General features: G+C 51.9%; 2 protein-coding genes across 5 annotated transcripts in view; one reads left to right on the top strand and one right to left on the bottom strand.

Annotated features, from left to right (window-relative positions):
* Window positions 1-154: 154 nt before the first annotated feature.
* Window positions 155-5,348, top strand: ISCA2 (iron-sulfur cluster assembly 2). Of its 2 annotated transcripts, XR_012091003.1 has the most exons (5): window positions 155-277; window positions 479-581; window positions 704-819; window positions 1,256-3,980; window positions 5,005-5,348. XR_012091003.1 is itself a non-coding variant. In XM_007987273.3 (4 exons), exons 1-4 carry the CDS (start codon window positions 207-209, stop codon window positions 1,428-1,430), a joined length of 465 nt encoding a protein of 154 aa, XP_007985464.3. In that variant the 5' UTR covers window positions 155-206; the 3' UTR covers window positions 1,431-5,348. The 2 variants fall into 2 exon arrangements, 1 of the variants encoding a protein (XP_007985464.3); XM_007987273.3 differs by having other exon boundaries at window positions 1,256-5,348.
* A 1,216-nt stretch (window positions 5,349-6,564) lies between these two features.
* The window catches only part of LTBP2 (latent transforming growth factor beta binding protein 2), a 113,381-nt gene continuing 94,500 nt past the window's right edge, over window positions 6,565-25,445 (bottom strand). Inside the window, exons 18-36 of one of the 3 annotated variants that reach the window (XM_037984238.2) lie at window positions 23,544-23,663; window positions 18,000-18,119; window positions 16,861-16,983; window positions 16,496-16,621; window positions 15,998-16,123; window positions 15,590-15,712; window positions 15,364-15,489; window positions 14,778-14,900; window positions 13,981-14,112; window positions 13,521-13,646; window positions 12,871-13,014; window positions 11,815-12,006; window positions 11,610-11,693; window positions 10,741-10,869; window positions 10,281-10,418; window positions 10,031-10,198; window positions 9,464-9,745; window positions 8,250-8,399; window positions 6,565-7,840 (exon numbers count right to left, since the gene is read on the bottom strand). In XM_037984238.2, coding sequence (XP_037840166.2) covers window positions 7,695-7,840; window positions 8,250-8,399; window positions 9,464-9,745; window positions 10,031-10,198; window positions 10,281-10,418; window positions 10,741-10,869; window positions 11,610-11,693; window positions 11,815-12,006; window positions 12,871-13,014; window positions 13,521-13,646; window positions 13,981-14,112; window positions 14,778-14,900; window positions 15,364-15,489; window positions 15,590-15,712; window positions 15,998-16,123; window positions 16,496-16,621; window positions 16,861-16,983; window positions 18,000-18,119; window positions 23,544-23,663 — 2,678 coding nt within the window. In that variant the 3' untranslated portion in view covers window positions 6,565-7,694. The remainder of the gene's footprint in view (window positions 7,841-8,249; window positions 8,400-9,463; window positions 9,746-10,030; window positions 10,199-10,280; window positions 10,419-10,740; window positions 10,870-11,609; window positions 11,694-11,814; window positions 12,007-12,870; window positions 13,015-13,520; window positions 13,647-13,980; window positions 14,113-14,777; window positions 14,901-15,363; window positions 15,490-15,589; window positions 15,713-15,997; window positions 16,124-16,495; window positions 16,622-16,860; window positions 16,984-17,999; window positions 18,120-23,543; window positions 23,664-25,445) is intronic. The other 2 variants (XM_037984239.2, XM_037984240.2) reach the window with 2 other exon arrangements.

Below are 25,445 nucleotides of genomic sequence, written 5' to 3' on the forward strand. Positions count from 1 at the left end.
ACCTCCCCGGCTTCATGGGTGCGTCCCCGCGGCTGCCGTCGGGAGCATTTCTAGCCAATCAGACACCTTCTCCTCCCTCACTACCCAATAGGCATGTTGGGGGCGGGGCCTCCGTGAGGCCCGGCCTCCTGTTCGTTCTCTCCCCGCCTCCCGAGGCTCCGGGTGAGAAACGGGGGAGACGCGCGGGGCGGAGCTTGTGGAGGAAGATGGCTGCCGCCCGGGGGTTGTCCCTAACGGTCGCGACGCAGAGAGCGGTCACTCCCTGGCCGAGGGGCAGGTATCAAGACTAGAAAGGCACCTGGAAAGGGTGTTTGGTTCTGCGCCTCTAGGACAAATGGGAAACCAAGGCCTGTGGGGGAGGTGAGGGTTTGGTGGGAGGCCGTCCAGGTGGGGGTCACCAGGTTTAGCGTGAGGCGCTCCAGGTCAAGAGTTGTCAGGTACCCCTTCTGCCCCCGGGCTTACCCTCCCTTGCGCGCAGGCTCCTCGCGGCCTCCCTGGGACTCCAGGCGCGTCGGGAAGCGTCGTCCTCCAGCCCCGAGGCCGGCGAAGGGCAGATCCGCCTCACGGACAGCTGCGTCCAGGTAGGAGGCCGGACGCGGGGCGGCGGTACCCAGGCGATTGGCGGGAGCAGCGGGAACTGCTCTTCACTCAGCTCTTTAACTCCCGTTGCCCGCTATTCCTGATCCCCCTTCCTGCATTTCAGAGGCTTCTGGAAATCACCGAGGGGTCAGAGTTCCTCAGGCTGCAGGTGGAGGGAGGTGGATGCTCCGGATTCCAATACAAATTTTCACTGGATACAGTTATCAACCCCGACGACAGGCAAGGAGGAAGGGATGGGTTCCCAAAGGAGGTAGAGGAGGGATAAAAGTGTGTATAGTTTAAGGTGCACTTTTATTCCAAATTTAAAGGGTTTACTTGGGATGTTTAACACCGCCCTTCTCACAGTGAGGATGCCGTGAAAGTTTGTTGTCCTGAATCAAAATAACTAAGTTATAGGAACAAAATTGGCCTGCCCAGGTCCATTGGGTAGTCGGTAGAAAGTCAGGCCGGATTAGATTCCAGGCTTAATTCCCTAAACTTTTCGCAGTATTTATTCCATTGAATCATTTTTGCCTAAAAGAAAATCAGCATGTGTTAAAGGTAATCGGGAAGCTCCCTCTGTACTTTAGAAAACAGACGGTGTGCACCTCTGGGCTCAGGGGGTGTCTTTTTTGTGTTTGTGATACTCGTTAATGCTTTCCTCCTGTCTTTTCAGGGTATTTGAACAGGGTGGGGCAAGAGTGGTGGTTGACTCTGATAGCTTGGCCTTCGTGAAAGGGGCCCAGGTGGACTTCAGCCAAGAACTGATCCGAAGCTCATTTCAAGTGTTGAACAATCCTCAAGCACAGCAAGGCTGCTCCTGTGGGTCTTCCTTCTCTATCAAACTTTGATGCGATGACTGGTGACTCTGAGATTGTCACCAGTTGTACCAATTTGAAGAACCTGGAATTAGTAGAATTCTAGAGGTTTCCTTCTAATCATGTCCCTCTCAATTTTATTTCCCACAGTCCAGGAGTGTTATGTTTTGCCACTATTATTTTCAGAACGTGAAGATTTTGGCTTAATTTTTCCCTCCAACTCCCCTCAGTGCTAAGGCTGAGCCTCCAGATGCTGTTACCTCAGATTTAATCACTGGTTGAAACTCCGTATAATCTGTAGAGCTTCCATGGCTCTAAAATTTGGAATTAAATTCTCTGGCCTTACGAGCTGCTTGTATATATGTGGATAGCTATGTATAAAAGCTTCATGTTAAAGAAAGTTCTTATTGTGTTGTGGATCAGGATCACAGGTTGGGTAGCTTGGACACCGTTATTAGAGGATGAGAAAAGTAAATGAAATGTTCTCTTTTTCATTTCACCCTGCCAGTATGTGCCACTTTTCTTTATTGTCTATGCAGCCCATTCGCCACTTCCTATGTGATAGGACAGATACATTTTACTCTCATACTCGTGGATCTGCTAGGAGTCATAAAACCAAGAGCCCATTGCCCAGAAAACTTGGACCAAACCCTCACTGATACTGAATTGTTTCAAAAGTAGCCTCCCTACTCATAGAGACATTTTAAGATTCTGTGACAATTTAATGACTGAATCTTTTTAGGATATGTTGCTTCACCTGCCTTCTGTTGTAAAATTGCTCTGGTCTCATGCACAGCAGGAAGTGATCTCTTTATCGTTATAGATAATAGATTCTTAGGAACCTTTTTTTAGATTGGATTGCCAGATGAAATGTAGGATGCCCAGTTAAATTTGAATTTCAGGTAATTAATTTTTTAATATGCCTATGTCTCAAATATTGCATATACTAAAAATTACTATTTGAAATTCAAAATTAGGCATCCTATATTTTTATTTGCTGACCTTGGCAACTCTAGGGTCACCAAACAGCTTTTGAAATCACAAATTCTAGTGAATTAAAGTACTTGTGTAGGTGTGGCACTTAAATAGGCTTTGGAGCTTGAAATAATCCTATTACAGTGCTGCGGAGCTGTGTGGACAGACAGTGAAAGAAAAACAATCCATCACCATCACCACACCGAATGATTTATTAATACTGATGTTGGAGAAACTACAACCAAGTTGATTCTGGAAGAGCTACTGGTTAAATCCATCTTTTGCTTGGGAGCCTAGAAGTTTGTTACAGCAAAGACTTGCATTTCTGCACTGGATTGGAATTAAGGTCATTTAGTAAGAATTTACTGTTTAAAAAAATGGAAATAGAGTTCAGAAAATATCTGAGACAGAAACTTAGATACATTTCCAGCATGGCAAAACCTAGGAGTTAGAAAAAACAAACCTATCATGCAGTTAGAGGAGAGACGGGGACACTCAGAAGCCTGAGTACATTTCTTAGAGCCGATGGAAGGAGGCAGAAAGCAGCATACCATGGGAGCACCTGTGTACACACATGACCAAGACAGTGCTGCCAGTACCTGCGTCTGATAGGGTTTCAGTTCGGACTACCTGTCCTTTCATCATCCTCAAAAAGATTTTGCTACATTTTAAATATTAGAATCTATTCTTTAAGAATATTTTTGTGGGTTATTTATTGATTTGGTGGTTTTTAAAATTCTTGAGCACAAGCAGAATAGCTTTTGTTGCTAAATCAATCGATTAAATTACAGTGGTCCACTAGGCAGAAACAGAGTCCCTTAGAATGCAGAAGCTTATATGTGAGTATATACTGTTAATGGGAGAATTGGAATTTTATGTTTAGAAAAAGGCAGATTTGGGGCTGGGCATGGTGCCTCATGCCTGTAATCCCAGCACTTTGGGAGGCCAAGGCAGGCGGATCACCTGAGGTCAGGAGTTTGAGACCAGCCTGGGCAACATGGTGAAACCCCATCTCTACTAAAGATACAAAATTTAACTGGGTGGCGGACAACTGTAATCCCAGCTACTCGGGAGACTGAGGCAGGAGAATCACTTGAACCCGGGAGGCAGAGATTGCAGTGAGCCAAGATTGCACCACTGGACTCCAGCCTGGACGGCAGAGTAAGACTCCATCTCAAACAAACAAACAAAAAAGGCGGATTTGGGAAAAATCATGTTACTTCACACTGAGAAAGCTTCATGGGGAAACCAGAAGTGGCAGCAATAAGTCTCCATTGGAGGGTGGTGACTTAAGAACACAGGGCATGGGGGAATGATAGCATTGGGGCCGCTGGGCAGTTTGTTGAGAATAAACAGTACACATGGTAAAATGGGTTTAGGATCTGCTGCAGGCCCTTTCTGACCAGATGTGTCTCTTGGTAGCCCGTAAAAGCCAGTGGTCATTTTCACAAATTTTGCTCACTGCACATTCATTTAGGAAAACTTTGTACTCTTCCAGTTTCAATTGGAAGATCTTATGTCTTCCCATTCTTTGCAGGGGAGTTGTCAAGGCCTATTTGTTGCAGAATTGGCATTAACTTTTTATGCAAGCCGTTGCTCGGTCATCAGGTAAGAACCAAAGTCAAGGGAGCTCTAAATCTGCTTTATATTGTGGATGAACTTTATGTTGTTTTTCAAAGAGAAGGTCTCTTGGTCAATGCCCAGATCTTATTGTGGTACCATACTTCAGTTATGAGATGACAGTGACCAACGGTATGTAAATTAGGTGTCCCATTCACTTTCAAGTTTCTTTTTTTTTTTTTTTTGGAGGCAGGGTCTCAATCTGTCTCCTAGGCTGGAGTGCAGAGGTGCAGCCTCTACCTCCCAGGCTCAAACAATCCTCCCACCTCAGCCCCTGCAAGTAGCTAGGACTACAGGCCACACCACCAAGCCCAGCTACTTTTTGTATTTTTTGTAGAGATGGGGTTTCACCATGTTGCACAGGAGTTTCGAACTCCTGGGCTCAAGCAATCCTCCTGCCTCAGCCTCCCAAAGTGCCAGTATTGCAGGTGCAAGCCACCCTGCCTGGCCCACCCATAGTTTCTTGGTATGAGAATGTTGACTGATTATAAGGGGTAGGAGAAAAGAAGTTGAGAAGTAAAAAATTAGGAAGGACTATTAAAGTAGGTGTTCAGGAAGACTCTTCTTTCTATAACTTCTGAGAATTGAGCTCTGTTCTTTTGTCGTTTGTTATAAAGCATTAGAGTGCAGGGGTGGCATTTGGCAGGATCAACCTGGTATAGGGAAGTGGGCAGCGCTGATCATGATGGTACAGAAGCTAATGTTGTGCAGCTGGCTTTGGGCAGGGCCTAATACTGTTCACTGCATGTTTGTCTGAAAGGAAGGAATCTCTTCTATTTTTCTTCATATCTAGCACTGATGTTTATGATTGCTCTTTTAAAATCCGTATCTGCCATTCTTCATAAAAATGCCACAGGGCTGCCTAACAGAAATTTGTGTTATGGAATTTTGACATAATTAGCACCTGGCTTTAGTTGTAAATTATAGTCAGATAAATATATAAAGAGAGGGAGCATTTAAGCAATCTGTGGCCAGCAACTGTATTTAAAAATATTTTATTTTTTTTGAATAGGTGATACATATGGTACAAAATTCAAAAGAATACAAAAGGAGATACAGTGAAAAGTCTCCCAATCCTGTACGTATCCACCCTGTCATCCTTCCCACAAACCACCATTGTTTCTAAGAATTTATCCTGCAGATATAATCCCATAAATTAATGTGAAATATGCACAAGAATATTCATTACAGCATTATTTATAGCAAAAGAAAACAATGGAAATGTCTGTCAGTAAGGGACTGATTAAATAAATTAATGGTTTATCCATTCAATGGAATAGTATACAGCTATAAAATGAAATGAGGCAGCTCTACTTGCAAGTATAAAGCAAAAAAAAAAAAAAAAAAAAAAGCAAAGTGCAGAACAGCATGCATAGTATGCTATTTGTGTTTTAAACAAAGGAAATATGTACACATGCATACAATATCTCAAGGTTGGGCAGGAAGGCGAAGATTGGAGTGTTGTGGGGGCAGTGGGAACAGCAGTTATGAAGGTGTAGTGCCAGCAGGATATATTTGGGGGATGGTAAGAAGTTCTCTGAATGGTGAGGTATAAGGCAAAGTGGCAAGGATGAGGTGAACAGACAACCGCTTCTCTTTCCCCATTCTTTAGACAGATAGTGTTATGTTACACGCTGTTATGCAACCCCCTTTTTCCCTTAATTTGTTTTGGATATCTTTCTTAAGGAATTTACAGCCACCTTTTTTAAGGGTTCCATAGCAATTAATTGTTTCTAATCTTTTGCTATTACAAATGATGCAGTAATAACTTCTTACATGTCATTTTATATCTGGTGAAAATATATCTGAAGGTTAATTTCCTAGAAGTGGAAATTACTGGATCAAAGAATTAGTGCTTTTATAATTTTGAAGGGCATTGCCATATTGTCCTCTTCAATATGTACTTCTGGCAGGTATTATGAGAGTACCTATTTCCCACATGCTTGCCAGCTAGGAGTCTTAACAAGCTTTTGGATATTTGCCAATCTGACAGTTTTAAAAAGGATCTCAGTATGATTTTAAGTTGCATTTCTTTTATTATGAGTGAAAGAATATTTTTACATGCGTAAGAGTGATTTAGTTTTGTCTGCTGAAAACATCTCAATTAGTATAGGGACATAGAGCAAATTATTTAAGCTTTCTGTGTCTCAGTTTCCTCACCTGTAAATTGAGAATAAACAATAGTAAGTAGGATTATTGGATAATTAAATGAAATGTATGTATGGCACTCAGCACAGTGCCTGGCACATGGCAAGCATTCAATAAGTTTTGTGATGGCTAATAATCAGAGGAGCAGGTAGGCTAGGGCAGATTAAATTAAGAAAATAGCATTCACTTCCATGCTCCAGTCACATGGAGCCTTGTTCATTTACATTGCCATTCATCAGAGAAGTGAAAAGTCAGAGCTTTCCTTGTCTTTTAGTAGTAAAGAGTAATTTCCCATTGGAATCTATCATAGGCTATCAGCAGAGCTGGCCAGGGAGTAGGCACAACCTCGTCTCTAATATTTAGACTTAGCCAACATGGTAAAGAAATTTGATTTGATATGAAATAAAAACAAGAACAGAAGAGACCAGATGTACATTTCTTTATTCCACCATGGTTCTGAACTCCCAGCTAGTTTGGGTTGGTGTGAGTCTCTGCTTGTAAACTCAGAGGAATGCCTGCCATCATTTTCTGAAGGGAAGGGGCAGGGGCTTCTGAGTAGAGGGGAAAAACAATATTGGAAATCTGGCTTCTTCTGAACAAGACCACACTAGAAAATAGACCTTTTACTTTTAGCACATCAAACTGGTTTTCACAAAAGGAGAGCCCAGAAGAGGTTTGTTTCCTGTAAGAAGCAGTGTTTATGTAACAGAGGTCTTTGTAGATGGGTACTCTATTCCGTGGCAGCCCTTGCTGCTGGTGCACAAGGGCTATCACTGGGTGGATTTTGAATGTTTACAGCTACTGAATATTTTCTTTAGACATATAAAGCCTTGGCTCCCCTTTCTTATCAACTCCACATATTTTTCATAATGTCCTCTTGCTGCTTTCCCCAGGTCTTTGTTCTTCATTTGTGTCTCTTACACTCAACAAGCTAATATCAGTCTTGCTTCTCTGAGTGAAGGGATCTTCTGCCACTCCTTGTGGTCAGAGAGTGGGCTACAGGTTGGAGGTGTGGCAAAATCAGGGCCCAGAACAGATTGGCTGAGTGGTGGTGATGGTTCTTGGGAGGCGCTGGAGTCAGTCCCCAAGCTTCCCCAAATCCTTTCTTGCTCCACAGATTTTGAAGGACCTCCCTAGGGCAGATGTAGCCTCTGTCCCAGTTGTGGGATCATCAGGATGATGGTGGATTGTGGCTGGAAAGGGGTGTCTGCAGTGTGAGGCCACAGGGCCTTGTGCTTGCACAGCTTGGGAGGGTGGATGAGGGCCATCGTTTGTTAAGCATCCGATAGCAAGGCCAGGAAAGGTGGTGGACAGGGCCTCATGCGGTGGCTGAAGCATTAAAGTGATTGGTGGTGCTTGAGCCAAGCAAGGGCACGGAGGCGGTGACCGAAGCTTACAGCCAGAGGCTAAGCTGGGAGAGATGAAAGTAGGCAAGGCTGATTGGAAACCTCTGGCCTGATGTCGCAGTGTCTTCCCAGCTAGGAAATCATCCTCAAGGCCCCTGCCTGTGACTGGAGGCCATTTCCAAGTAGTTGCCACACTGACCACTGACTGCTACTCCTTGGCAGTGCAGTGTGGGGGGCCTGCCTCGGCCACATATCCTGGGGAGCAGTGGCAGCGGTAGGAGCCCTCTGTGTTCTCACAGTAACCGTGGACACAGAGCACAGCAGGCCCGTTCAAGTCATCACACTCATTCACATCTAAGAGGAGACAAAGGAGAGAGCTGTAGGGAGCCCAAGTGCCTCTGCTGGCTGCCTCCACCCCTCTGGTTACTAAGCCCTGGCCCCTGTCCTGGAGTGAAACCCTAAGTGTGACAGCCAGAGGCTGAAGTCACTTCCCAAAACCAAGCAACTCAAGGACAAAGCAGGGGGCAGCAAGCTCATACCATGCCCAAGACCGTGCTCTCTTGTCTTTGTCTTTTGTCTGGGAACCTGCCCGGAAGCGGCTTTCTAAAGCACACAATTAGACCTTGCTTTGGTGCTTTCTTCCCTCCCAGCCTGATGCAGAAAGCCCCACTAGGAGGCAGCAGTGGCTCTTGCAGCCTCCCTGAGTTCAGGCGTCTCTGTGGGCAGTGGGCCAGCCTGACTCCTCCATCAGAATTCTACTCACCTACGCAGGCCATGTGGGCCGCATCCAGCTGGAAGCCCTCAAAACAGTCGCAGGTGTAGCCCTCCCGCACGCGCACACAGCGGCCATTCTCACAGCCGTTCAGGATGCCGCACTCCTCTGCCTGAAGCCCTTCGAAGCCGGCTGGGGCCTCTGGGAGGAGGGAATCAGAGAGAGAAGGAGGCTGAGGCCTGTGTCCAGACTCTCCCTAATGCTGGGACCCTCGCCCTCCTGGACAAAGGATGCCCCTGTGGAACTTTGGGGATGGGGGCAGAAAGGATAATAAAATCTCATGTAAAGATGCTAGAACAAAAGGCAGTACTCTTGGGAAAAAAAAAAAGTGTGTGTCATTTTAGATGGGGAGAGGTACTCTGGGCTTTAAATGAGGGCTCCAGGGAGGCTGAGACTTGCTGCTTCCACAATGCCCGGCTCCTGCTGGGGTTCGGTGGGTGGGGGAGTGTGTTGTTACATAGTTTTTGGGTTTGGACGTGGGATGGGGTGAGGTGTTTTGTTTAAATCTTCACATTGTGTTTTGGGGAGTGGGGAACAACTGGTAGCAGAGGGGTCTCGCTCAACACAAAGCAAAAAGTCGACCAGATCTCCCTAACCCTCTTCACTCTCTAAGCACCCCTTCACCCCATGGAAAACGCCCCACCCTGCCCAGCAGTATGGTCTTAGTTTGATGTGATAGCTTTGCCTGTGGTGGATACTGTGTGCATTGCACAGTGCTAGGCCTGACTTCCTCATTAGACTCCAAGGCCTGAGTGTTTGGATCACACCATTCACAAACCGAGTCATCACAGTGGGCCTTTAAAGTCCTTGAAAACCTTAATCCACATTTCAGGTCACAAGTGTGAATGCTGGGTGTCCTTAGAGCAGGTTCTTCTGCAGCCTGTAGGTGGCGTGGAGGGAGAAAAAGACTGCAGCAAACAGCTTTCTCTGGCTCTCAGTCCCCACAGGAAGCTTGTGGGTTGGTTGGGATAGGGGCAGTGTCCTGTACCTTTTTGTGTCCCTGTGATAGTTTATGACGGAGTTGTTAGGGTCGGACCTGGGCGTATGTACTTGTCTTGAGAGAGCTGTGAACGGGGACCTCTGGCTTGGTGTGTCTTTCCCCTTCCCAGTCCTCACCCTGTTGGCAATATGACTAGCAGGTGGAGGAGATGGAAGTGAAATAGCTTTGGTGCCCACCTCTTCCCCATTTTTGCAGCAACACAGACCTGGATGGCTGGCCACGTAGTGGGGCTGGAGTTCTGAGGGCTGCAAAGGAGACTCAAGGATGGGTGTGCGGTCCCCTGGGTGGCCGGCTGTGTTGGGGAAGGCAGGCTCAGGCACGGTGTCTTCAGGGCCCAGGTAGTTGTAGAAGGGGGCCCCGTCTGGGCCATAGATGCTGTAGTGCAGGTCATCAGGCCCGGGGCCATACTCATAGCCTGGCCGGAAGTGGACCCCGGCCTCCCGCTCTGCCTCAATGCGAGCCACGTTGCACAGCTGAGCATAGACCTCTATCAGGAAGGAGGGAGAGAGGGAGCTGGGTTCCAGCTCCTGCCAGCTGAAGCCTGGTTGGCTTTGTCTCTGGGAGCATGCAAGGACTGGTACCCTCTGGGAGATCCTGGCAGCATTCCTCTCCCCACCTCTCCACTGCCCTACTTTATCCCCAAACAGCAGGGATGGAAGACAGGGCCTGATTGCTCTGCTACTTCTTTCTAGATCCCCCTTCCAAGGTGAGGGCATCCCCCTCCCTGGTGCCTGGCCCAGCCCTGCAGGGTCTCCCCTTTGCTCCCCCTCACCAGAGCTCCTGGGGGGACACAGAGCACACTGCTGGCTCCAGGCCTCGCCGTCCTGGCAGCAGCATTCCGTGTAGGTGGTGCGGTGCCCACGCAGGGGTTCACTGCATACATCATTGGTGACTTTTTTCCAGCAGACGTCCATGTGGATGTCGTGATCAGGGAGGTCCTCTGGTGGCACAGGGCATGGAGGCACATGAGCCCCCCAGCCCAGGTCCCCTTCTCCTGCTGCCCCACGCTCAGGCCCACTCACCTGTGCTGCTGGTGCTGTTCATGCAGCGCTGTTGGCTGAGGTCCAGGGTGAGCGGGGGGCTGCAGAAGCAGTGGAAGGAGCCCTCCGTGTTGACGCACTCACCATTCTCACAGGCCAGGTCCTGGCACTCATCATGATCTATTGGGAGGCAGGAAAGTGTGGGGCGATGCCAAAGTGGCCTGTCCACCGGCCACCCTCAGGGAAGGGGGTTTTCCTATCACTGATAATGAAGAGTTAGTGCCCTGCCTCCCTCCCCTCAACCCAGCCCAGCCTGGAAGGCCCCTCCCTGGGGACAATCTCTGACAGCCCAGAGCTCCTTCACCTGGGACCAGCCTGCTGCAGTGGGCAGCCTCCCTAGGAAGAGAGACTTTCAGCAATAATGGGACTGGCTGGCAGGGGCTGGGTAGGCCATTATTCAGCTGTGGGCCTGGGGTGGGGCAGGGATCATGTGTGTCCTCACCCTCACACTTCCTGTGGGAAGCATCGTAGTGGAAGCCGGGATTGCACAGGCAGACATAGCCAGGCACAGTGTTGAGGCACCGGCCGTTCGGGCAGAGACCAGGCCCGAATATCATACACTCATCTGCATCTGTGGAAGGGCAGAGCTGAGGTGAGAAGAAGGTGAGAGGCAGTATGAGGGGTACCTAGAGCAGGGAATCCAAAGCCAGACTGGGTTTGAATCCCAGCTCTGCCACTTACTAGCTGGGTGGCTTTGGGCAAGTTGCTTAAGTTTGCCTTGCCTCTGGTTCCTACATGCTCCTTAACCTCTTAGAGTTGTAATAAGGATGAAAAGGTGTTAATATGTGTGAGGTGCTCAAAAAAGTGTGCAGCACATAGCCAGCACCCAAGGAAAGCGGTCTCTGTCTCCATCATTCCTTCTCAGGACTACTTCAGGACTAGGGTGCTGAGGGGCGCAGTATCTGGACCATCCTACTGTGAGTGTGGGTTCCCCAGAGTGTCCAGCCTCATCAGTGCGGCCAGGGAGATGAGCGCAGCCTCTGGCCTCCAGAGCAGTGCTCTCCACTCTGTCCCTGTGCCCACATGTGGCTGGGGGTGACAGTTAGTCAAGGCATCATAGTTTGTTTCTGGAGGTGCAGCCTTGGGAGAGTAGGGAAACTGAGGTGAGGCTCATGTGGACACTCCAAGACCAGCTTGGGTCAGAACTTCCAGCTAACATTCTGCAGGGAGTCAGCCCTGGGACAGAAAAGGTGGAGGCAACCTGGGAGGCCAGGGTTGGATGCAGAACTTCCCCAGGAACCCTGTGGAGGAGCAGGCTAGGGCCCATTCAGGTGAATGGAGTTTGGGGCAGAGGATGGAGCAGGAGGTTACCTGTGTACATGGTCTGTCCAAACGTCCAGGCTCCTTCCACAGGAATGTAGCCTTTTCCACTCGGGCAGATCTCGCTGAATTCAGCTATGTAGAGAGGCGTTTCAGCTCAGAGCAGGGAGGGCCTTGCCCCCTTCCTCTCTGCCCCTCTTTCCGTGTCACCTTGCAGAGCTGACCCTTCGAGGATCTGGAACCCTTGGGGCCTTACCTGAGTCCTCAGACGGGCAGCGGTCACAGGCTTCTCCCCAGCTAGTGCCCTGGGTGCAGCAGCATTCGGCCTGCGTGGTGTTCTGGCCCAGGACGCTGGAGCAGGGCGCATGGCCATTCTGCCCAGAGTAGCAGTCCATGCGGGTGGGGCCCGGGGCATGGTCCCCCGTTGGGGCCTCAGGGATACTCTGACCTGTGTGTGACAGATGCTCATTACTGTCTGTTCATGACCCTCTGAGGGGTCAATAGTCCTTCACTTTATTTCTTAAATTTAACATTTGTGTAGCACTTTACAGTGGAAAAAATGCTGTTACCTGTATTACCTCACCGATGCTCTCGACAACCCTAAGAAGTGGCCTAATTATCATCTCAAGAAATTGAGGCTTAGAGAGGCTTGGGGCCTTACCACCACTGTGTGATTAAACTATTAAGCAGTGTGGCAGGGATCTGACCCCAGTTCCTCCTCACCGAAGCCTGTGCTCTTTGCGGTACACCACCCCGCCTGTCTCCCTGTGATGGGCTGCCCCCAGTCCCTGGCATGCCATATGGGCAGCCCTATGGTCCATTCTGCTTCACAGGTACCCCAGCCCCTTCCACCCTTCCTTGTCTCCCTCACTTTCCCCCAAGGCAGTGAAAGCCGGCTGAATCCTAGTCCAGCCTGGCGTGAGAGGCTGAACCCAGTAGCTCTCGGGTGGGGTGGGAAGTGGGAAAGGGAGAGCCCAGTTTAGCTCAGCTTCAAGTCCTCTCTCATCCAGAAGGTTCCCAGGGATTAGATGGATTCAGGGTCCCTCCGAGGCTCAATCTGTGGTCCCTGGGGTCATCCTAAGTCAGCATCAGGGTTTCCTGAGCCTCCTCTAGGGTCGTCCTGGTTTCACTGCACGTGGCCCTCAGCCTCCTCACCCCTCCATGCACCAGGCCCCACCTGTACCTCCCTATGCTGCCCCAGGCCCTGGCCCAGCGTCCCCCTCAGTGGCTAGAGGCTAGAAGAGGGATGCAGAGGGACACGCTCTCTGTAAACCTCCGAGTCGCCATGGATAATGCATCTCCCAGGCCTCACCTCCAGCCCCCCGCGGGCGGCAGTGCCCCTCCTGGGCATCGTACTCCTCCAGGTCACTGGCACAGAGGCACAGGAAGGAGCCCTCCACATTCTCACAGAGCGCGGCCCCACACACCGCCAGCATAAGCTCACACTCGTTCACGTCTGCCAGGTGTGAGAACAGGCTCGTGGGCAGAAAAGAGGCAGCCCGTGCCCCTTGCCCCTGACTCTGGCCCACTGCCCCCAAAAGAAGCAGGCTAGGCCTTGGGGAAGAAGCAAGAGTGAGTATAGATTTGCGGGGAGGAGGAACTGATGGACAGAGGGCATGGGAAGGAAGAGAGAAGGAGAGGAGTGGCAGCAAACGGTCACAGAACTGCACAAAGAGGAAGGGTTACCCCTCAGTGCACATTCTCCAAACCTCCTGCCTCCTGAGGCCCTGAGGCTTGAGGACACCTGCTGTCCTGCTGGCAGAGTGCGGCTGTGCTTCCCCTTACCCGCCCGGCCCACATGCCCCTGGGCAGGGAGTTGAAGTCTCTCTCTTCTTTGAAGCCTCCCTTGCCCATGCTCTGAGGACCCATGATGGAGCCACGTGACCAGGACCAGTTCAGGAGGAGGACCCCAGGGCCTTCCCTTCCCCAGCCCAGACCGTGGGTAGCCCACAGGCTCCTCACCCACACAGTCCCAGCCTGAGGGAGAGATCTCGAAGCCCTGGTCACAGAGGCAGCGGAAGGAGCCGTCAGTGTTGTCACAGAAGCCGTGGCTGCCACACATGGTGTCGTTGGTGCACTCGTCTATGTCTGCGGGACAGTGGGAACCACAGTAGAGGGTGTGTGCGTGTGCGTGTGCACTCTCTCACACACACACACACTCTCTCGTTCTCTGCTGAAAATACTTATTCGGCTTATTAGCACCAAGACCTGTGAAAAGCAGCCTCTCAACCCTGTTAGGGATAAGAAAACCCTAACATTCACCGTCCTGTGGCATTTTTCGTAAGCTCTGCTGGATGGAAAATATACAAACTACAATCAGCTGCAAAAAATCGTGTCCTCAGGAGAAAATCATGTCTCGCTCAATATATGAAAAATAGGTTTTCTCAGCCCTCTCTCTTCTCTCTCCTCCCTCCCTACTCACCAATGCAGTCTCCGTTCGGGGCCATGTGGAAGCCAGGCTGGCAGCCCAGAACACAGCGGTAGGAGCCAGGGCTGTTTTCACACTTCCAGGTGCCACACACTGGGTCTCCGTAGTCCTCACACTCATCGATATCTGCCCCCAGAGCCATGCCATGAGAGAGGACAGAGGTGGCCAGGTCATTGCTCTGGTCCCACAGGGTCAAGCCCCACAACCTCCAGTGTTCTTGATCTGTTCCAAATGACTGTGCTCATCCCAACCCCAGCACATCAAGGTCAGGACAATTTCCCCTGCCCCTGCAGGGCTGAGCATCTGGGAAGAGAACCGTATGCTACTTAGGAAGCAGTGAGCTCCTAGCCTTCTGTGACACTCCCTTTCCTCCGCCGCCCCATCTGTCTCCTATCCCTACCAGCACAGCACTGTACTTCTCTTTACACGAAGCCTTCAGCATAGTGTATTACAGAGAGCTGTCTTCATATCTGTCTCCCTTGCTCAATTTCAAGATCGTCCTTAACTGTCTATTTGTCCTAGCAAAAGACATTGAGCATAGCAGGTGTTTAATGTCTATTGAATCAATTTGGCCTTTAAAACTAGATTGTGTGCTCTGCCGGCACGAAGATGCTGGTTGTCTTCATTTTGTCATCCTTGGACAGCCCCTGAGCCCTGAGTCTCAATACATGCACTATTTGTTGGACACTGCATCTGTGGAAAGTGCTCTGCTCCACGGGAGCTGAGGACCAGGCAGGGTAGAGCTGGGCAGACATGGGCAGAGCCCTGTCCCCTCCCCCCAGAGCCCTTACCCACACACTCTCCACTCTCCGGGGAGGGCTGGAAGCCAGTCTCACACAGACAGTTGAAGGAGCCCTCGGTGTTGACACAGTGCCCTCCCAGACACGGGTCTGTGGCGGCACACTCATCCACATCTACAGTAGAGATGGCTGTCAGCAGACCCAGCCATAGGTTCCTTCCCTGTTAGGGTCCTGTGTACCTTCCTCTGGGCCCTGAGGAGCCCATAGGAGAGGCAGGGAGTAGCTTATGTAGGAAAGGGCTGGAAGCCAGAGGCCAGGCTGTGGGAGGTGGGCACCGGGGTAGGGGTGGGGGGTGAGGGGGGGCTCCTGGAACTGAAGCTCTGTAAAGGGGAGAAGTGACACTCAGAGTTTGGAGTTGCCTGTTGTCAACGTCGTGAGGAGGCCCTGGTGAGAGACTGAGTCCCTCCCTCGCTGAGCACCGGGCTCCCTCACATCACTCCTCGCTCCCATCTTCTCCTCCCTGGGCAGGGCCGTGAGCACTTGCTTTCGGTACTGGTATTAAAAGGGACACTACTCTAGTCTTAGCCTCTAGCGCCCATGCTCCTGGCCAGTAGAGGTAGCTGTGCTGGCTTCTCACCCAGGCAGCTGGTGCCCCCCTCTGCGCTGACGAAGCCGGGTGCGCACAGACAGAAGAAAGACCCGTGGCTGTTGAGGCACTCGCCATGGGGTGCGCAGTGCTCCTCCCCCATGCATTCGTTCACATCTGCAGGGAAAAGATGGGGAGTGGGTGTCTGCTGGGGATGTGCCTGCCTCCCCACACACTCATGCCCCCCAACCCCAGTAGGGTGACCTGGGTCACTTACCCTCACACAGGGTGCCATTGGCCAGCTGGAAGCCCTGGGGACAGAGGCACTGGTAGGAGCCTGCGGTGTTCTTGCATTCCCCTCCCAGGCAGCTGCTCTGGGGGTCTTCACATTCATCCACATCTGCAGGGCCACACAGGGGATGAAGACAGCCGATGGCAGCACCTCCCAAGGACAGGAGCCAAGGGGGAGGTTTCCAGAGGACCTGTCACCTGCCTGCAGAGCTGGACCCACAGGGGCACCATCCCCTCGTGAGGCAGCACAGCTGGGAGAAGCTCATGAGCGACCCTTGGGGAGCAGGATGATGGCAGCTCCTCCAGCCCCAGCAGCCCTGCACCTGCTGGGCTTCACCATGGCCCTGACAGAGGGGCATCCCATTTGTGTCCTCTCCCACATGGAGGCTCATACCTTCACAGGAGTCACCCAGGGGGCTCGGCCGGTAGCCCCCATCACAGTCCTTGCAGGAGAAGGAGCCAGCCGTGTTGGTGCAGACCCCTGAGGGGCAGACTCCCGGGAAGGCACACTCATCTAGGTCTGCAGACAGACAGTGCTCATCCGGGGACCTAGGAGGCTTCCCACTCCCCAGGCAATGCAGGAACCTCACGTGGCCTCCCTTTCTGAGCCCCTGGGGGGTTTCCTAAAACCCCCTCCCTAGAACACTCCCAGGACAGCCCTGCCCTCAGCTTCTCTCTTGTCTCTGTGACTGGATTTTCCTCCTGTCCTCACTCTGAACTTGGGGATTACAATAATATAAGCTCTTGTTGGGGCCAAGTCCATGTATGGGGTCCTCTAGCCTAGCCTGGAGCCCCTCGACATCAGCCCCAAACTGGGGACACATGAAGTGTTCTTCGGGAGGTAAGACGGCCTGTATTCTGTCCCCTTCCACCACTGCCTCCCCAGGGTTACCTTCACAGGCAGTGCCGTCTTCATTCACCCAGTACCCACTCTCGCAGGCAGAGCAGGCGAAGGAGCCCTCTGTGTTGAGGCAGAGGCCTGTGGGGCATGAGGCCCGGCTGGCACACTCGTCCACATCTGAAACAGGGCATTGCATTCTGTGTGGGACTCTGCAGGACAGACAGGCCAGGACAGCCAGAGACTGGTGGGTAGGCAGGGGTGGGGGAAGGACAGGTCTGGGCAGGGATGTGTTAGGTCAGTGTGGATAGGGATGCAAGGCCAGGGGTGGATTCAGGGCGCCAAGCGTGGTGTGCAGAGGGGAGGGAGCCACAAGCTGGAGTGGCCTGTGGAGAAGGGGTACTTCAGCATCTCTGTACCTTGGCAGCCCTTCTCATCTGAGGTGACCTCATAGCCCTGCTCACAAGAGCATCTGAAGGAGCCTTCTAGGTTGGTGCACTTTCCATGGGCACAGACCCCGGGGGTCAGACACTCATTCACATCTGTAGGAGAGAGGTCCTAGATGGGGGGCTGGCCTCCTCCCCGTGCTGCAGCCCCCGCTGGCAAGCTCCAAGCATCTCAGTTATGAGGCCGGGAAACCAGCCTTCAGAGGGGCCGCAGGCCACCCGGGGGAGGCCATGAGGCCATGTTCCCTCCTCCCACCTAGGCAGGGCAGGGCATCCTATCCCTCGGGCTCACTTCAGCCCTATCTAGTAACTCAGAGCACTCTGCATGTACCCACACAGGGGGCCGGGTCCCCCAGCCCTGGGGCTGGTTTGGCTCATCTGAGGATACTTGGAAGGATGTGTCCAAGACCCTTGACTCCCCTAACTGTGTGTGCCAGGAACCCTACATGACCTCCTACCTGCCAACCCAACAACCCACGATCCCAACCCAACAAGCAGCTTCCGAGGGTGGGCGGGCAGTGTGGAGAGAGGCCAGTCATGCCGAGGTGGCTGAGTGGCAGCCTCAAGGGCCTGGGAAACGTCTGCCCTCTCCAGAGCCTCAAAGCATCTATTCAACACTCAGTCCCTCCCAGCATTCTGAACCTGAGCCTTTCTTCCTGAGGGGGCTGCAGGAAAAGAGCACACGCCTCCTACTGCAGACCTGCTGCCCTTCTGAGGGAGGTGCACCCGCTGTGCGGTGGGTGGGCTGTTTCGATGCTGCTTTTGAGGTGCAGAAGAGCAGGAGACCCCTCCTCCCTGGGAACTGCAGAGGGGCCTGGACCCATTCTAAGACCCTTAGGCTCCTCGCTCCACCACAGCATCCAGCTACAGAAGCTGCTGGGACTTTGGGCAGTCACTCCAGAATGAATACGGCCAATGAGCAGAAAAGGGCCCCACCCTAGCTGATTCAGAGGGCTTGTGCCCAGCGTCATCTGGGAACCCAGCTAGATCATGGAGGACAACAGCCTCCGAGCCACCTCCCTCTGCCCACCTCTTTCCCTCTCCGTGTGTGGGCTCAACCAGAGGTCCCAAGGCCGAATGGCCTGCTCAGTGCCTTGGCCAGCAGCCCTCACCTACACAGCTCCCACTCTGGCCCCGGTAGCCCTCCTCACAGGCCAGACAAGTGTAGGAGCCGGGGGAATTGACGCATCTCCCATCAGGGCAGGTACCGGGGTGACGGCATTCGTTGATATCTGCAAAACAGCAGCCCCTCCCTTGGTCATCCCTGGGAACATAGCACATGGGTAGGTCTGTGACACAGCAAATTCTTGTCCCTGCCCTTGGTTGGGGAGAGGGATGGACAGACAAAAACTAGGAAAGAATGACAGCTGCCCTGTGTTCCCAACTCCACCTCTCACCCACTGTCCAGGACAAAAGAGGGAGATGGAATAACTTAAAAATTAGAAAGGGAGACTCCCTGGGTGGGTGCAGTAGGCTGTGGTTACCACCAGCTGTGGGAGGGCCAGAGGATCCACTGTTTGGGATGGGCTTTCATCTATCCCCTGGCGAATTCCTAATCCTTTATAAGCAGTGAACATTACTGGGACGTGCTTGGCACAGCAGCTCACTGGATTGCCAGAGGCTCCAGAATAGATCATCAGAGGGGCAGCGAAGGCAACTTGGGCTTCCTTGCACCAGGAAACGAGGACCATGGAGGAAGCCCCAATCTTGGATATGGCCAAGACCAGCCCTGAGGCTGAGTGCAGACTGCAGGGTAGAGCTGGCAAAGCTTCTGTGCTCCAGAGTTGTCAGACATTTCTTCCAGCCAAGAATCACGTAGGGATCCTGGCACCCACTCTGGTGAGATCCAGGAAAGTCAGCCAGAAGGGGTAAGCCTGGACACCAACTGGACACCCAGGGGGTGAGGGGACCCAGGAAGGGAGAGTGGCAACAGGAAGAGGAGGGAGCTAGTTCTCCCCGGAGCCGTGGAGAGGGCTCTTCCCCATGTAACCTGGCATATCATGGGCTTCATCATCAAGGCACCCAGGGGACCTGAACTGAGTGAGGGAGGTCCTGTCACAGGGACTGAACTCTGAGTCAGCACTGCCAGAGGACATTATGCCCCTCTGGCCTGGTATCGAGGCTCTGGCTCACTCTTCACAACAGGTCCATTGGCCAAGAAAAGAGGAAGAGTTCTTCTTCCTGAATGGGTAATTGTCATTCTCCTAGAGGAAGTATACCAGCTTATGCAGATTTAGAGGTCCTACTGCCCAAGAGGAAGACCTACTCAGCACCCATGGAGGAAGTGTGGGAGGCAGGCCTAGGGTCCGTAAACAGGCTTTCTGCAGAGGGACTAAAGCCAGCAGCTGTCACTGCAGGAGAGGACATGGACCCTAAAGGGGAGGGTGAAAGTGAGTACTCGCCGAGGTTATTTGGTTTCCAGAAGTCAGGACACATCGAAGCCCTCTGTCCCAGAGGACTGGGACCCTCTCAAGCCTAAAGTTTCTGCCTGAGGGTCCAGAAGACAGGGACATTGCCACAGGGCAGGTAGTTTTTCAGGTGGGTCTCTGCAAGGAGAGTCCCACAATTCCCATATAATCTTGGGGACACTGAGATAAGGCTCATCTCTGGCAAGAGGGCAGCCACAAGGCGGTGCCCCAGCCCCTATTTGAGTTGTGGTGATATCATCTTAACTATTCTAAGGGCTTCTGTAAAGACAGAGATGGAGAAAATAAAGGATCTAAGATGAGTAACTTTGGCCACCCAAGAGACAGAGGCCAGTGCCAAGACCTGTTGGCCTTGGCTGAGGTACTTGAAGGAGGATGGACAAAGCCACTGAGAATAAGCAGCAATCCCTATTTCAGGGATGCTGGATGACCTCTTCCAGGATGAAGAGAACGAGATTGAGGCAAAGCTCCTCCTAAATCCATGCCAGGAAAAATGAAGTCTTCGGACCTTTCCTGCAGGGATCAGGCAATGTGGGAAGGAGACAAGGTTTGCCAGGAACAAAGGGCCCTGAAGTCTGTCCTGCCCCAAACAGGCTGGGCACATCTCTTGGAGGTGGTGTGTGTAGTGTCTTAATGCTGGGCATTTAGGATGCATGTGGCATTCCAGCTCTCCACTTTCTGCACCATGGTAAGCTGGTGCCTCCTAGTCCCTTGTGGTTGGGTGGGGCCATGAGACTAGTGAGGGCCAATGAACTGTGAGTAGGTATGATATGGATATTTTATGGACCAAACCATTTAATTTGTGCAGCGCTCCAGAGTGCTCTTTTATTCTTCCACAGAGACTGGCTATTCCTTTAGCCTACATCTCCAATGAGGAAACATGGGGCAGAGCCTCCAGCTGACCCTAATGGACATGTAGCACTGATGAGATAGAAGCTTGGCTGCTGCTGGGTGTGGTGGCTCGTGCCTGTAATCCCAGCACTTTGGCAGGCCAAGATGGGCGGATCACCTGAGGTCAGGCGTTCAAGACCAGCCTGGCCAAAATGGTGAAACCCCATCTCTACTAAAAATACAAAAATTAGCTGGGTATGGTGGTGGGCACCTGTAGTCCCAGCTACTCGGGAGGCTGAGGCAGGAGAATCGCTTAAACCCAGTTGGGGAGGAGGTTGCAGTGAGCCAAGAGACTCTGTCTCAAAACAAACAAACAAACAAAGAAACAAACAAACAAACTTGGCTGCTATGTCAATAAGATAGGTGCTGTTTGTTAACGCGGCATAACCTTGTCTATCTTGGCAGGCCGCTGCTGGTTCCCTTCCTCAGATCAGAGCCCCAGCCAGTGATGATCACATGTGAACGGGAAGGGGAGGGCAGAAGATGAAAGCAGCCCCTCAGACTCTACCTGAGCCAGGGAAGGGCTCTCCTGGATGGAAGCGAATATAACTGAACCATTAGCCAAGCCAATTCAAAGGAGCCAAAGGAAGATTCTGAATGAAGCAGCTTCTATCACCAGCTACCCTGAGGCTGTCCCACCAGCATCTTGGTGCCTGGACTGGAACCAGTCACTGGATGCAGAAATATTCCAGTTTTTCTGCCTGGCCTAGGGTGTGAATGTTAATCTGAGATTACGGTGTGTTTTGGAGGGTTTTAATACTCTGTCTTTGAAGCCTGGAGCCATCTGTCTTCTTCCTGTGTTCCCAGTCTAAGGCCGACACAGCTGGTGCTCAACAAACGTTTGCTGACCAAAGAGTGGGAGAGTACGCCTCAGACCTCACCCTTCGTCTTTTTCGTATAAGGCTGCTGAAGAGACCCCAGAGGGCCCATGGAAACAATCACTCCAGAGACCAGCTTGCCAAGCTGCTGTCGGTTTGCTGGGAGAATCCTGGAGCTTCTCTAACCACAGATCAGCCTTTGGATGAGGAAATGTACAGACATTCACTTCTGCTGCTTGTGAGAGCATGGGGTGGGGGTGGGGAAGGCACTCAGGCAGGGGCCAGAAGCTCAGGTAACCTTGGTTATGGCTGGGCGACATGAAAGGCCCTGGCGGTCTGCAGGGAAGTCTATCCCCTGTCCGTGGGAACCTGGAGTCCCGGTACGACGGAAATGCCATTGAGACTGCTGGACGGGCCTCTGTCCAGACCACTCAGCCTTTCACCAGAGACTTTCAGTTTCAGTGGAGAGAGTGGTTTCTGAGTTGGAGAAAGAAGAAAGAGGGAGAGGAAGTTGACTGGGCTCCCAGGGTGATGGGCCGGGTTTGTGGTTACCGATGGAAACCTGGAGAAGTGTGCGAGCTACATCATTCTTTCTTTCAACAGACTCAGAGTGTCTGCCCTGGGCCAGGAACTCTGCCTGACCTCCCAGATGAGGTGTGTCTCTAGAACCTTTCCTTGGGAAGGGAAGGAGAGGGCTGGGGTATGGGGGAGCCTGGACATGAAAAAGAACTACCCTCTGACGGTAACGTTACTCAGTGTTACTCAGTGTCTGTATGTGCCAGACAGTGCCTAGCACTTTGTATACATTAGCTTATCCAGCGCTCACAAACATCTCTGAGATGGGCATTACAGTTCCATTTCCAGACATGCGTCAAAAGCCAAACCCAAGCCTGTCTGCACCAGAGCCTGTGCCCTTAACACAGACTGGTTAATATAAATCTGATTTTTTTTTGTTTGTTTTTTTGAGACAGTCTCACTCTATTGCCCAGGTTGGAGTGCAGTGGCGCGATCTCGGCTCACTGCAACCTCCACATCCTGGGTTCAAGTGATTCTCCTGCCTCAGCCTCCCAGGTAGGTAGGATTACAGGCATGTGCCATCACGCCCGGCTAATTTTTGTATTTTTAGTAGAGACGGGGTTTCACCATGTTGGCCGGGCTGCTCTTGAACTCCTGACCTCCAGTGACCCACCTGCCTCGGCCTCCCAAAGTGCTGGGATTACAGGTGTGAGCCACCACACCCAGCCTAAACCTGATGTTTTTAATGTTCTGGTATTCTCTTGGTTCATTTCCTCTCATTTTACTTTTCTTTTTAATAAAGTCTAATGTCAAATTCACAGCGTCATTGTGATGCTTAAATGAGGTAATCTATCGAGGACCTAACCCAGCCACCTGGGACACAGGAGGCACCTGTCAGTGGTGGGTGCCATCACTCTCTGTTCTCCTGAAGATGCCAGGCTTATCTCCATCATGCTAAGGAGGACAAGGCAGGTGGGTTCTGGCTTTGGTCATGGGTAGGCCTGAGTTTTAAAGGGGGAAGACCAAGAAGGAGTCATTGGGAGGTGACACACTGGGGCTGAAGGCAGAGCTGTCTGTCCTACACCTGCTGCCACCTCTCTCCTTTGCTTCTCTGGACTTTGCTTCCATGGTAGTGGCATTAGGAAGGGAGGCTGTCCTTTCACAAAGTACACAAGCTCTTACTCTGACTTCCGGGCCCTTCTGAAAGCAGGCAAGTCCCAACCAGGGAAACCTAGAGGCTGGGAGGAGTCTCAGCCTAAGCTTGGACCCAGGGCCGTGTTCTTCTTGGACTGCGCCTGGATGGATTTACCCTCATTTCTTCCTGTCCCAGCCAGTCTCGAGAGCATATACCCTGGGCCTCCTACAAGCCTGTGACACCCCAGCCTGACAGGGACGTGGTGGCAGCAGAGCTGCCAGGGGTCTTCAGAGCTGGCATGAGATAGGCGCGGGTCTGTGAGCAGTCCAGTTAGCAGTGTCACAGCACCTTTTGGCTGGGTCTGGGAAAGAGAAGGATCTGGGGTCCCTTCCTCCCTTCCTCTTTTCCTCCCTTTCTTCCTTCCTTCCTCCCTCTAGCATTTGTTGGGTACTTATCAGGTGTCCATGCATGGGCCATCTAAAGATATGGCCCAGCCCTCAGGAGCTCACAATCTAACAAGCTTAACAAGAAGGCTGACACTCCCAGACACACCGACTCTTCCTCTGCCCCATGAGGAGAGCACATTTTTCAAAGTAAGAGGGCAGAGGTTACAGAGATGTTCCTAAGGTGTCATGTGGATAAAGCTGTTCATGCTCCCCTGCTGCAGCTGGCAGACAGGATGCCAGAATATCACTGAGGGGATGGAAGGGCTCAGAAATTCCCATACGTGTCTCTGTCCATAGGCGTGGGCTCAGCATCAAGGGGCCGGGGCAGGGACAAGCTAGAAGGCGCGTTGGTGGTGGGCAGTGTGTGGGGAGGGAGAGGTGGGTAGTGGGGTGGCAGGGCGCCTCCCTCCTTCCCGTTCCTTACCTTGGCAGTGTCCTTTCCTGACCATGATGTAGCCCTGATCACACTCGCAGTGGTATGAGCCCTCGGTGTTGGTGCACTGCCCCCCGCTGCACACCCCTGGCTGCTCACACTCATTGATATCTGTGAACACACAGAAAAGCCCTGAGTCACAGCCAGCCCTGGAGGATGGTGGAGGGTGCGGGGTCCTGGAGCATTCCTTCTAGAGGCCAAGGACAAAGGATGCCATGCTGAGGCCTGGGCAGGGAAGGCATGCTTGCTGCAGCCACAATTGGCTGGAGGGGCTCCTGGGCCCGGTCTGAAATTAACTAGCTCAGGCCCCTGATAACCCTGAGTTCCTTTCTCTCAGGGGAGGCTACTCTGGGGACGCATGGGGATCCTTATAGCTGTTTCCTCACCCTCATGCAAGGGCTGGTCTGGAGGTGGGGTAGCAGTCCATATGGTATAAACTTCGGAGGCCAAAAGGACTCCTCCCCTGCTCCTGGCCCCACTATATCCCCTTTGGGTATGCTCCTGGAGTCTGTCCTTCCTTCCTTCATTGATTGATTGATTGATTGAGACAGAGTTTCACTCTTGTTGCCCAGGCTGGAGTGCAATGGCGCAATCTTGATTCTCTGCAACCTCCGGCTCACTGCAACCTCCACCTCACTGGTTCAAGCTATTCTCCTGCCTCAGCCTCCTGAGTAGTTGGGATTACAAGTGCCTGCCACCACACTCAGCTAATTTTTTGTATTTTTAGTAGAGATGAGGTTTCACTATGTTGACTAGGCTGGTCTTGAACTCCTGACCTCAAGTGATCCACCCTCCTCAGCCTCCCAAAGTACTGGGATTATAGGCATGAACCACTGTGCCTGGACTCCTAGAGTCCTTCCTAAGGACCTTCTTAAAGGTTAGGAACCAAGCAGCCAGTGAGGGATTGCATTTTAGGTAATCATGGATCTGTAGGGTGTGGTTTCTGTCATTTTTCCAAAGTATGTTGGTGTCCCACCATGGCTCTAAAGCCCAACCCCGCTTACGCCCCTCTCCTGCTTAAACTCCTACCAGAGACCCCTGCTACCTCCAGTTCTGCTTGCAGCCTGGCTCACAAGGCCTTTGCCACCTGGCCCAGCTCTGCTGTATTTGCTAATTCACACAAGTCCCTTGGTATAGCCTCAGCTATTGCGGATTTCAGTGGTCCAACCTCTAAGCCTTTGTTCACACAAATGCTTCCACCTGGAGTCTCTTTCCTCATGATGGCCAGCAAATCCCTGCCCCCATTTCAAGGACTGGTTTAAAGCATCACCTCTGGGTCCTCTGGGTCCCCATCCCCTGTCCCCACAGTCAAATTAATCAAGGCCTCACCTTCCCACTCTCTCCCTTAAACTGGGACTGACACAAACACTTCACAGAGTCCTTGTGCGGATTAAATACAATAATCCAGGTGAGGGGTTGAGCACTGTGCCCGCCTGGCATAAGGTAAGCACTGCAGAAATGTTAGCTATTTTTATCCTAACGTTAAACCCCATAAAATCCCAGCTCCTCAGCCTGGCATGTGAGATCTTGCATGACCGGCCCCAGCCTGCTTCTCATCTGTTTCCTGCTGCCCACACCTCTCCTACCCTTGCCTAACCTCAGGACCTGTTCCTGAGCCTCTGCCCGCACTGTCCCCTTGCCTGGAACAGCTTCCTACACACCAGCGTGACTGCCTCCCACTCATCTCCAACCCAGCATCCCCTGAGGGGCCAGCTCTCAGTGTACCTGTTCATTTACTTGCTTCTTCCCTGACTAATGGGAACATGCCTTATTATCTCAGCATCTCCAGTGCCCAGCACAGTACCCCAATAAGTGCTTACTGAAGGAATCGAATAATAATCATTTGTTCAAGGACAGTGCCTTCATTCGAGCAATACTTCATAAAACTCCAGT

The sequence above is a fragment of the Chlorocebus sabaeus genome, chromosome 24 (assembly GCF_047675955.1).
Source record: "Chlorocebus sabaeus isolate Y175 chromosome 24, mChlSab1.0.hap1, whole genome shotgun sequence".
NCBI classification, from domain to species: domain Eukaryota; kingdom Metazoa; phylum Chordata; class Mammalia; order Primates; family Cercopithecidae; genus Chlorocebus; species Chlorocebus sabaeus.